General features: G+C 40.9%; 1 protein-coding gene across 3 annotated transcripts in view; it reads left to right on the top strand.

The window, feature by feature from the left end:
• arhgap21b (Rho GTPase activating protein 21b) overlaps positions 1 to 12,542 on the top strand; it is a 35,360-nt gene that overhangs the window by 13,897 nt on the left and 8,921 nt on the right. Inside the window, exons 5-14 of one of the 3 annotated variants that reach the window (XM_069510639.1) lie at positions 118 to 210; positions 493 to 571; positions 660 to 714; positions 3,917 to 3,944; positions 5,119 to 6,691; positions 9,786 to 9,932; positions 10,263 to 10,365; positions 10,506 to 10,551; positions 10,948 to 11,073; positions 11,174 to 11,473. In XM_069510639.1, coding sequence (XP_069366740.1) covers positions 695 to 714; positions 3,917 to 3,944; positions 5,119 to 6,691; positions 9,786 to 9,932; positions 10,263 to 10,365; positions 10,506 to 10,551; positions 10,948 to 11,073; positions 11,174 to 11,473 — 2,343 coding nt within the window. In that variant the 5' untranslated portion in view covers positions 118 to 210; positions 493 to 571; positions 660 to 694. Of the gene's footprint in view, positions 1 to 117; positions 211 to 492; positions 572 to 659; positions 715 to 3,546; positions 3,677 to 3,916; positions 3,945 to 5,118; positions 6,692 to 9,785; positions 9,933 to 10,262; positions 10,366 to 10,505; positions 10,552 to 10,947; positions 11,074 to 11,173; positions 11,474 to 12,542 lie in introns of those variants that run through there. The other 2 variants (XM_020103518.2, XM_069510640.1) reach the window with 2 other exon arrangements.

The raw sequence follows: 12,542 nt of genomic DNA, 5'->3' as shown, positions 1-12,542 counted from the left end.
TTGTAAATGAACCTAGAGTGGAGCACCGCTTGTATCTCAGTAGAAAAACCTGATGAAAAAGCACATTTATATGCTGTTATGTGTCCACTCATTTCTACTTTTCTCTACTATCCTCAGGGAGACCGCGGAATAGGCTCGAACCGATGGACACCATTTTCGTCAAGCAGGTCAAGGAGGGTGGTCCTGCTCACGGAGCTGGGCTTTGCACAGGTAATAATCAATGATTGATATAATCAGTCTGCTCTACTCACCGAGACGTCCGAGAGATTGATTGGGAGTGCAATTACTTGGTCATGACATTTGAAAAATAAAGGTCCTGTAGATCCTCTAATGGATAAACAGAGCAGGGGACTTTATTAATTAATTATAGTGTACAATTTAACTAACAATTAATAGTATAGAATCTCTCTCTATATATGAAAATCTACACATGCATGTAAAGATAACTGTGATAACACTGTTGTCACTCCTTTTGTTTTTATTGCCTGTTAGGTGATCGTTTAGTGAAGGTGAACGGGGCAAGCATAATTGGGAAAGCCTATTGTGAGGTTATATCCTTAATCCAAGACAGGTGAGATATAATATACATTTTTTTATTTGAATTTTGATTAGTTGATGTGTTTTCCAGAGGGTAAGCTGATCTTTTTATTCCCCAACAGTGGTGACTTTCTTGAACTTTGCGTGATGCCAAAAGATGAGGATATACTTCAGCTGGTGAGTTTTTCTTTACCATTCAATTTGTCTTTTCTCCCACATTTTTAAATGTTTGTCCTTTAACAAATAACTGAAATTGATTTGTTTCTCAAGCCCCCAATTGTCTTATCTCAGAGAGCTGCTCTACTTTAGGGTGTTCATATTAGGACAGTAGTCATATGATGCAGGCAGTCATCCCATCAGAGCTCACTATCTAGGCCTCCTAATCAGGCCAGAGAAGTGTTTCTGTCCGCCAATTCTGACACTGCTGCTGAAATGGACTAGCTGGAGCGGTGGAGAAAGAACTTCTTGTATTTCATTACACAGACATACTATCATAATGTAATATACACAACCGCATCCTTAAAGGTTATATGTTATGACTAGCAAAAGGGACAAAGGTATTGTATTATGCAAAAAAAGTCTTTCTCCTAAGTCAATTCTGTGTGGAATAGACCTGCATTTAATAGCTGAATATTAGAAACGTTTTTGTGCTCTTTATTTTGGCTGTACTTTCAAGTCCTTAATGACATCTGAGACAACATGGATAACTGCCATAAATGCTGATGAACATGTGTGAGGCTCTGTGGTTTTTACATGCAGCAGATTACTACGATCAAAAGAAGCAAAACAGTTTGAAGGAAGTCAGATTTGTGCGGTCAACTATATTTGCATGTGTTTGATGTGTTTTCAGAGATGTACAATAAGTTTGGATGATCAACCAGCCTAAATTGACCTCCTTTAACATGTGTAGTTAAAGTGCCCATGTTTTAGACATGTAAAAGTTCATGATTTTAGTTTGGAGTTCTACTCAAATAGTTTTACACGTTGTAATGCTCAAAATATGCATTTAAAAAAATCTTATACAGCACATTGCTCTTTTCATCCTCTGACCAAAACGCGCTGTTCCAGCCCAGTCTGCTCTGATTGTTTAGCTGGTTGCAATGCAAGATGCAATATCCGCTTTACACCAGTTTGAGCCAAACTAGCAGTTAGATTTTTATGTTGCTCGATATTTTAGATGTTTTATGCAAAAAAATGCCAGCAATGCAGACAATATGTTTTGGGCATTTCAGGAACTGGAGTGGGAGAGATTATCTCCCTTGGCTTAGGCCTTTGTAATATTTATGACATACTAAAGGAAAGGGGAAATCCCAGAAAAGGAAACAAATGGAAACTCAACCAGGAAATTAAGTGGATGAAAGATTTCTTTTCTTTCGACAAATGTTTGTCGTTTTTTAGTGATGCTTCATTTCCTGTTGCAGCACTCAGTTATACAGCAAGTTTGACTTCTAAAGCGACGGCACAGGCATCAACCAATCAAATCGCATTGCAAATATCCCGAGAATGAGATGCTATGGCTCTATGACTGGGTTCAAGGAAGCAGTCGGCTAATACATTTGTTGTTTGAATTAGACCTGAGTAGATTGTTTAATAGAAATCCCAGATAGTTTAAAAATAGCTTAAGATGTGCACATATAATACATGAAGTTAAATTATTAAGATAAGGACTGTAGATTATTTATCAGAAAAATAAATAATAAAAAAGACAAAAGTAAGAAATAAAGTCAAGCTTAAATATTTTAGCGCAGTTATGTTACAATTAAACACTTTCTACAAATAGCTAGTTTTATCCCTGATTATGAAAATTCAGATATCCCCAGTCTAAATTAGCTTGTTATATTAGCTTTGTCTTCTCTTATCCAAACCTCTTCTAAAAAAAATGTTGTGAATAAAACATGTCCCCAAAACTATTTCTTATAAGTCTTCATACCTGTCGTCACTGTAGAGCTAATCATTAACCATTAATGCATGCTGTAGGCAGGTTTTGGCAGCTGGCAGCACATTCAGGACTAAGTGAAGGTGCACTCATCTGTTTCCATATATATAGTAAATCACAGTAAGTGCTTCGGCATGATGCTCAGGAATCTGCTCCCATGGGCTTCTTGTTATCTGATGGCCTGTTTATGAATTGTGTAATAAAAGACCTGAGATGTTTGCTTCACATAAAACATTCCCTTGTGGACTCTTTATGGCTGCACTGAATCTTCATAATTAACTTGAAAGGTAATTCAATTAAATATTCAGTATGGCCTGCAGAATTGTAATTTCAATCTCTGTTTTAGAAACATTTCCATCTAAAATATGCAAGCATGTTATTTAAAACATGGTGTCAATGATTATTATACACTATTTAGATATATCCTTCTGCTATGAGCCAATTTAAATAAAGATTTTAATACAAATATTTTTAACATTCACTTCCACATCTAATACGAGATCATTTTCTCATAACCAATTGACTGTTGCTCCACCTCTCCTCCCCATTAGGTCCACCCTCTCTGTGACTCAGTTTCCCCCCTCTGTACCAATCCATTTTTATCTTACAATTGTATTGTGATACAGTAAATGGCCAGAGGCTGCGTAAAAATATCTATTAATGTAGGCAGGCAGAATAATGAAGGCTGTAAGAACAACAGGATTATCAAAGATGCAAGCAGGATGACTTTTCACTGTAGGAGGCAGCAAACGCCGACTGCTTGGAGACAGGCTGCTGTTGCTTAGCAAAGAGACGGAGAGCGTCTGCATTCAGGGAGCAGAAAAGGGAGGTAACTGTGCACAAGGAAAGCGGAGAAAATACTGAGCAGGGAAAGAGGAGGGAACAGCATGAAGGATGAAATAAAACCAGTAGATAAAATTAGCTGACCGCCCTGTGTTTTGAACAGGTTGATGCTGAGGAGAAAAAAAAGAGAGGAGGAGGGAGGGGGAGCTGTACCATCACAGCTGAATGTATAATCAGCAGCTGCTGCTTCTGTCATGTGAGCAATAGCAGAGGGAGGGAGAGAGACATAGACTGGAGGCACCTTGTTCAGTTAACGTAACAGTGTGGCTGAAGATGGATTGAACCATGGAGATATAACAGCAGAAGGAAAGGCGAGCTTCTGCTCCTGCCACCTCACCCAGGACTGACTGGCACAGGCAGGTCGTAACGTGGCAACCCCTGTTACATCTTTGCTTCTTCATCCCTCCTCTCCTGCTGCAGCTCTAGTATATTTTTAGCATGTCAAGCACAGGCATTGCTGTGGCTGGTCAACGCTCTCTCCTCTACAAATCTGTCATGTCTTATGTATTGAGCGCATTTTGCTCTGTTGGCATCTTTTTCTCATCCACCCTCTTTCCCTTGATTTCTTAATGCTCTTGTTTTCACATGCTGTATCGGTAGCCTTTTTTCTTGGGATTCTACTAATCTGGTAAGCGTACAGCTGACTGGGCTGCCACTTCACGTTGACATGTCGTGCTCTCATTTTCCATATGTCATGCATGACAGCATCGTCATTATAGGATGTGGTCTTCAGATTTTGCATTATTGCTTTTTAGTTTCCTTGGATGATGTTTAATTGTCATCTCTGTGTTGCTGAATCAAATGTGCACACTGTAGAAATGGCCGATGTACTGTGCCTGCAGTACCTGTTAGATTGAGCACTCGAGCTGGCATCCAGCTGGCATCTCAGTAAAACCTCGCCTTCTTTATCCTCCTCGCCATATTTCATTTGTGTGATAAAGGCCAGTGACCTCTGAACTCTCCTGCACACTCATGCTTACAAAGGGAGGAACAGCAACTGGTACTGATTGCTGGTGTACACATAGTTTTATGTGAGTTAGTAATTTGACACCAGCTTGTAGTAGGATCAAAGTCCTCATACCTTTACACGGCTCACGCTTCCTCACAGGTACAATATGTTATGAGTAATGCAGGTCAATGTAACGTGTCCTCCAAACACACCTGTTATGTGTTGTAAGACACAAGTTGTGTATTTAGCCATGATAGGCTAAATTAGGGCTGAGGTGGGCAAATTATCTGTCCACATTGGTCCATTTTTACATACTGTTTTATTTAATCACGTTTTTAAAAATATTTAGATAGCTGACTACTTGATAACCTTATATAATTTACCTTATATAGATTGTAAATTTATAAATAATGTTAATTATAAATTATGTTTTATATTGAAAATCACAATTGTTGATTTGCAGCACATAATTGTTTGGAGATCAAATGTAGTAATATGGGAGAAAGACTGCCTGGACCCAAACATTTGTATGAAGCACCATGTTAAGTCTCTGAGTGAAAAATATGTTCTACTTTGGTTTATATAGTGTACTATCATCTGCCATGCAGCTGTGAACATTACCATAAGAACTCTAAATAAGGAGCAGATGAAGTCCACTGACACCCCTGAACTGCTAACGCCTCCACACACTCATAATGCAACACGCACTGCCCACACACATGCATCCAGTAACATTTGTAATATCTCGCTTGGCTTCTCTGCAAAAGTCTAGTAGCACAATGTTGAATTTTAAACTCACTTGCAAATGTAGTTTGTACTATATTGTAACACTGCTTTGTTGCTCTGTCTTTAGGCCTACTCCCAGGATGCCTACATCCGCGGCCAAAGCAACTACAGCGGAAATGCCTGTCACATTCCTGACCCACCCCCAGTATGCTACCCCAGAGTAGACTGTAAGCCTACGGGCATGGCCCAGGCGACAGACTCAGTGGGGCAGGTCTGCCGAGGGCCAACAGCACCTCCTGACCATGGTTACCGCAAGGAGATAACCGTGCCCCCATCTCCTCCTCCTCAATCTTATCCAAAAAGCCAGATGGCCGTTTGCATGCGCAACGACGGCGTGAGGACCGTGGTGGTTCCTCCTGATGCAGCCCACATGGGGCGCAAGGGTCCAACTCACAGGATAGATTTCATGGATCCTGTCTTTGTCAGAGGGAGGCCCGGGTCACTGGCACAGTATCCTCAACACCGAAAGGCTGATGTCTATCCCAGTGGTCCAGGAATGGTTCCGTATGGAGGTCAGGTACCTCACTACCCAGGCAACCATCAAAACATTGACTGGCGCACTTACCAGACATACAGGGAGTACATTGACAACAAAGGAATCCATTCCCATGGTAGCCGGACTATCCAGGAGAGACTTGACAGTTTGCGAGCTGCCAATCAGACCAGCTTTGGTGCTATTCATCACATTCCCCGAGAAAACTGGGGCCCTAAGGGGATAAGAAGAAGGAGTACCTCACATGAACGGTCATACCAAGGACCTCCACCCCACTTTCAGATTGCCCCACGCAGTGCCTCGCAGGACCGCGTGAGCAGTGTAGAGAGGATGGGCCATGCCAGGAACTGGCCCCCTCGAAGTGTATCCCAAGATGGCCTTGTGCACAAAGCTCGTGCACACTCCACAGACTATGTTGACCCTGCTGAGCTGGTTCGACTCAGTGAGAGGAGAGGAGGGTATGAAATGGCAGACCAAGGTACAAGGCCCAGCAGGCAGTCAATCCCTAGACATGCCATGCTCCACAGGCCTTCTGTTGGATACAGTGGTGGCATGAGGGGGGCACCCAACCCTGCTCTCTACTCTAAAGGACCAGACTCTCTTCAGACCCGCTCCTCACCCATGCTCTCAGACAGACATTCTCATTTTGGAAAGAGTACAAGTGCTGAACATTCTTTTGCTGAGCAAAGAGTTTCAGTCAAAGGAAACCATTCAGGCCACACTACGCAACAAGGGCCGAGCAGGATACGGGCTGAAAGCATGCAGCCTGTTGAGGGAGGCAGAGACGCAACATTGGTAGGAATAAGGTCTTCTTCATGCTCTACCCCAAAACAGATGCCTGTGAGGGCTAGCATCCTCAAACCTCCCCACCCAGACCACCAGAGTCAGGTCAATGGGCGAAACCCAACAGAGGCCGAAGTGGTTCTGAGGGAGAAGCCCCCCTCTGGAAAGAACCCCAGTCCTCTTCGACACCCTTCATACATTCTGGCTGTAAATGATGAAGGAGCAGATTCCACAGCAGATGTGGCGGCATGCTGGCTTCCCAATGATGCACGCCGAGAAATACACATACGTCGCCTTGGGGAACAATGTCACACCTCCTGTTCCAGCAACCTGGACAAGTCTCTGGACTCCATTCCATTCATTGGTAAGAGAATTGTCAGTTGTAAGCCTTGGCAGCCCATGTTGTCATGGTGACGACCACAGGCAGTAGTAACATGAGGCAGACAGGCAGAGCTAATACTGTAGCTAATTAAAGGGCTTTAACCATAGATGCTTATAGAAATCAGTTTAAAATAGAAGGATGACAGAGCCTGCAGACCTTTGTAGTTGAATTGATAATCTGATTCAGCGTATCATTGTTCTATGTATATACAGCTGGGGAGATGTTCACAAATGAATTAATCTTCCTGGGAAGATGATATTAATCAGGTTTTTGTTGCATTCAGAGAGGGGCAGGATATTTGGCTTAACTGGGGTGGAGAGGATGGCTTAAGCCTTTTTTTCAATAATTAAATTTTTCCTCTTAATACCTTGTTTTCTTGTATGTTCTTTCCTTCGGTTGCATTATACTTCAGCAGAAATGCATTTCCTGGTGATTAAACTGTTCTCAACAACTACTGTCTTACCATTAACGTGTTAACATGTGTTAAAAAGTGTTTGCAGATATAAAGAAATCTTTAACTTGTGGACTTTGAGAGGGTTTCAGAATGTTTTAGTTCACTATCAGGTTTTGTAAGTGGCACCAAACACATTTCTTAGTGTGCTTTAAATATTTACTGCCTAGTATTTAGTCCTGTTTTTAGACCTGTTTTAGAGAATCGGTTGTAATCAGATCAGCAGTGAGAAAATATTTAAAATTTATAGCTACTCTGTGTTTACTGGCGTGCCTTGATGAGAACATTGCTATAGTTGCATTGCTGGAGGCTAGACTGGTATATAAATGGGCGCGTTTAGATTTCTTAAAATGTCTTTTGAATCTTCTGTGTCTTTCGCTCTCTATCTGCATCTCCTCATATATGTATTAGGTACATTTAGGTGCCTGTCAGTCATAAAACAAGGGCTCTGTAAGAATGGATATCCTGTTCTTGGTTATTTTTTGTTTTATGTCTCTGTGTAACTTCTGTACAATAAGGCTGATTCTTCATAATAAGTCAACTGCCTCTGATAGCTGATCTACTTTTGTTTTGGAAAGGACAAAGGAAACATTTTGTAATTTGCAGGTAGACTTATGGAGAAACTAGGTCACAAGCAGTGACAGCACAGGAAGTTTTTAGTATGGGAGAGAAGTAAATTAAATGTAGGTCTACTTTGAAGCGTTCCGGTGTAAGATAATCTTTACATATGTTGTATCATTTCGATACTGCTGCAGTAACTGCAGTTAAACGCAAGTTCTTGCGATACCCAAGAGTTCTCGCCATAGCTGTAGTTACTGAGATACTCACTCAAATCATATAAAGATGCCTCCACTTAACACCGCTAAATTTGTGGTCAAGTTTGTGGTCTTACATTTTGACAGATTTCAAGTTGGATGGATAGTCCTTCCAGTTTCAGTGAGGTGACCAACAGTGTTTCCGCTGTTCGGTAGAGGTCTGTCTAATGTTGGCTGTGTAGAAGATAGTCCAGGTGCAGACAAAGCAGACAGTGGCAGCTTCACAACACCACCATTCTGGGACTGGTGCCCTGGCTCAGGAGAACAGTGCCCTTATTGAGCAGTTCGCTGGACCTCCATCAATGACCTGTTTGAAAGGACACTGCGGTGTTAGTTGAGTGAGGTCATTTGGTCATACAAACCAAATTATCATTTTATTTAGCTTATTTGCACACATCGTTTGTCTTGCATCTTAGATTGCAATGAGTTGTATTTTTCACTCTGCACCTTGAATTTGGTTCCTCATTAGTGAGAGCAGACTTTTAAAACTGTTCAGATTCATTTTGTGAAACCTTATAGTAGCTCTTTTTTAATGAGAATATTAAATGTTGTACAGTCTATATACAGTCAGATGATCATATCTGATGTAGTGATGGATTCACTCTTTTTGTTCTATTTTTCCATTTATGTAGAAGTCCAAAAGTATTTGAGTTCAGATCCTTTGGGTGTGATACTGACTATGATGTATGAAGACTACAGTCACAGAGCATGTTATATTTTGGTGAGAATAGATAAAGATGGAAGACATTAAAACTAAGTAACAGTTAGTGACAAGCAGAACTTAGTATCAGACCTTTTAGGAATTTGGTGACATCCTTTTTCTTTGCCCCGTTTCAAAGTTGGGTACAGGCTGCAACTAGGACAGTTACTTTTAAATTTAGCTCCACAAGCCCCTTGGCTGCAGAGAGCAGCTTTATACTCTTGAGTTCTTTCAGACTTGGAAGTGCCAGGAGTGGGTGGTACTCAAGAGTGAAGAACTTCCTTCTCTCTCAAAAAAGAATCATGTCAGAAGATAATTTGTTCCCACTCTCAGTTGTTTTTGGCATGGGAGTCACAGAAAGGCTGTTTTAAAAATTCTCCCATTGTGGATAGATGAGGAAGTTGTTTTTTTTAATATAGCGATGTCCTAGTCCAACAGGCCTGTGTTTCTTTCTCCTAATGCGATACTGATGATGATGATGGATAAAACAGCATATCCATAAGCCACCGCACACAAATGTAATCTAAGCCGTTGTGAGACAGGACCTCTGGAGGAAGTCTGGAGAATTGGGACCGGACTTTGGCTGACGTTTGCCTTTCACACATGTACAATGCAGCAGGAGACTCTCCTCTTAGACGCATTTAGAACAACACAGAAATCTGTAGTGAGTTTAGGTGAGGGGTGGTACTGCATGCAGAGGCAGGATACAACATAAAGTCTGCTGAGGAGATCAAATGTTTTTGTTTATAGCAAATAGACAAAGGCGTTGGCATTATCACCAAAAGTCCTCTTGACCTGTCAGAGTTTTTTTCACGTATATGACTGCTTTTTCATCCTGACATATTTGTTTTCTTTTTGTTTGTTTGTGTTTTCATTTTTGCATCGTAGTGATTCCTTACCAGAGATTATTATACTCAGGAATTAGCTGTAGAAAGGTCGCAGAATATCCGGAGGCTTTCACTCAGACATTTGGGTTCACACGAACAGCCCCTCCGGAGAATGTCCGGAGGATCCCTGGAGTTCAGTGCATGTCTGAAAGCAGCTAGTTACATATTTGACACAAGCTGGTGATCATCTCTGTGCTCACACTGAATGTTTTCTTTTCACCAGATGAGCCTGTCAGCCCCAGTGTCGACCGAGAGGCCACTCCTATCCCACCCTCCGCTGTGATATCTGTCGCAGCATCCATAACTACAGGTCCCTCCAGTCCAGGCTCGCCTTGTCCTACCATTCGACGTCAACTATCACATGACCAAGGTAAAAATAAGTGTTAGTTTGGCTGGGTGAAAGAGGTGTGAGTAAAGGCTTGGCAGAGAGAAAACAGGATAAATTGCAGAAGTTTGTTTTATTTTTCACCCTTGAGATTACCTTCACAATTGCTCAATTAATCAGCTAATAATTTTAGCTGTAGCTTACATAACTGTTATGTAATTTTGAAATTCATTTATTGAGGCATGCCGACCTTCACAAACTCAGTAAATGCTTACATTTTCCTGTAGACCATATCTAATTGTGACCCACATTTACCCTCATAACCTGGGTTATGCATTTATATATATGTTTTTTTCCCTACAATTTCTTTTACAGAGTCCCTGAGAAGTGCTTTGCAGGAATCTGAAACAGCCAGCAAAACGGAGCGGTCCAAATCCTACGATGAGGGTCTAGATAACTACCAAGAGGAGGGTAGAGGGTGAGGGCATACTTTATTAAATCTCTGCTCCCTCTCTCATATTTTTTGAACCTTAAATAATTAGTCATTTGGTTATTAATCATTCTGGCCCAATCTCTGACTTGAAATCACTTCTCTCTGTTGTTCTTCCACATCTTTAGGAGATCTTCCAGTAAGCACATGCCCAGTTTCAGGGGCCTGAGAAAGGTGAGAAACTAACAGATTGTACACAACATGCCAACTTTTTCTTATTCCATTATAGAGTTCTGTATTCATGTTTATTTAGCCTTTTGTTTTATTTTGTGTTCGTGATGATGGCGTCTCTATTTTACCTGGCATTGAAATGCATCTAGGTTGTGAATATACAAACAACAAGACAGCTAAAACAAATATTTCTTCATATTTTACAAACAATCTAAATTTTATTAAACCTTTCTCAATTTACCCTCTTGGGAAGCGTTTTGAGACAATATAAATAGCTATTGATGCCCATGTAACCGTGACATCCCTAGGTGATACTCGGCTTTGTTTCTCCTCCCCACTTTTCGTGGCACCTTCTTCTGTTAGCTAAAGAGACAAATCATCATGTATTCATATTTACAGGCTCTGGATGGACATAAATCATCTGGGGATTCAGGATCTCGAAGGGATTCCTCATCAGATATCTTTGCTGATTCCTCCAAAGAAGGGTTGCTTAACTTAAGGCAGTTTAGTACTGATAAAAACAAGGTATGCATTTACAGTCACACCTTCTTTTTAACAGCCACACATGTCACTACTCTTTTGATGTGAAAGTATTTATATATTCCCCTGTCTCTCGTCTCTGTAGCGTGTCAGTGGAGGAATGAGATCATGGAAGCAGATGTATGCTGTTTTACAAGGTCACAACTTGACCCTCTACAAAGACAGGAAGGATGCGCTCTCTCATATGTCGACACAATCTGACGAGGACCCGCTACGAATCAGCATCAAGGCCTGTCTGATTGACATCTCCTATAGCGATACGAGACGTAAGAACGTGCTGCGACTAACCACCTCAGACTGCGAGTATTTGTTCCAGGCTGAAGGGAGGGACGACATGCTGTCCTGGATCAGAGTCATTCAGGAAAATAGCAACCCGGATGAAGAGGTGAGTTCTACTAAGCCTAAGTTTGTGTGCTGTTCAGCCATGAAAAGATGGCCACACTGCACCACAGTCCTAAATTCTTCATCATTCCAACCAGTAAAATGTCATCATGGTCGTCAGGGCCGAGCTTAGCACTTGCAGTCAGTTACAGGAAAAACAAGCAACTTTAAACCAGATTTCAATATAGATTTGAAAGAAAAAACAGGCACACCCATCAGGTTAACAATAAAGGGAATGAAATACAATGAATGTGAGAGTGAGGTGGAGAGGATTACAGCCTTGATTTATAAAATGACAAAAGCTGAAATAAGGTGTAACTGGAAACTTGTTCTACTCCAGGAGAACAAAAAACAGGTGGCACTTATTGTTGTGTTACTTAGAGAGCCAATACGAAAGCTGCATTTCAGCCAGACCCCATTAACTGACATCATCTGGCAAAAATGTATTCTGGTATCTGAGATGGAGGCCTGGCAGCACATGTTCAGGGAGGATCGGATGTAGTTAAATGGTTATATGCAACTGCCAACAGAAGCCATGTTGGCTGGTTTAAAAACATTAAATCCACCAAGCTGTGGTCTATTTAAACTAGAATTGAACTAGAGTTGCATACCTCCACCAAGACCCAACAGTTGCCTTAGGAAATCAAATTCAAATTCATTCAATCCAAATTTTTATTTATCAGTCCCTAAATGTGTTTTTCGCCAAGATCTATGAATTATTCTAAGAAATGGACAAATGAGAAAGTCTGCTATGACAGACAGACAAATGTATGCAGATAAAAACATAACCTCCTTGGCAGAGGTAATAAAAGGTGCTTCGCAGGATATCTGAATGCCAGTTTAATATGTGGAAGAAAATGAGACTTAACATCAGGTACTGCTGTGAGTAGTAGTAGTAGTAATGAAACAGTATAAACATTTCAGATCCAAGTTACCAAATATATCATTGTCCATTTTTTGTGTTTTATCTGTGAATATTTAATATCTCCCCAAGCACAATAAGTTATTATTTAATAGACAAAATAAACTAAATTCAGTTTGAAGAAACAGTTTTATTTTCTGCATATTTAATG

The sequence above is a fragment of the Paralichthys olivaceus genome, chromosome 16 (assembly GCF_024713975.1).
Source record: "Paralichthys olivaceus isolate ysfri-2021 chromosome 16, ASM2471397v2, whole genome shotgun sequence".
In the NCBI taxonomy this organism is placed as follows: Eukaryota; Metazoa; Chordata; class Actinopteri; order Pleuronectiformes; family Paralichthyidae; genus Paralichthys; species Paralichthys olivaceus.
The sequence above is the reverse complement of the archived record's forward strand: the minus strand, read 5'-3'. Positions and strand labels throughout refer to the sequence as shown.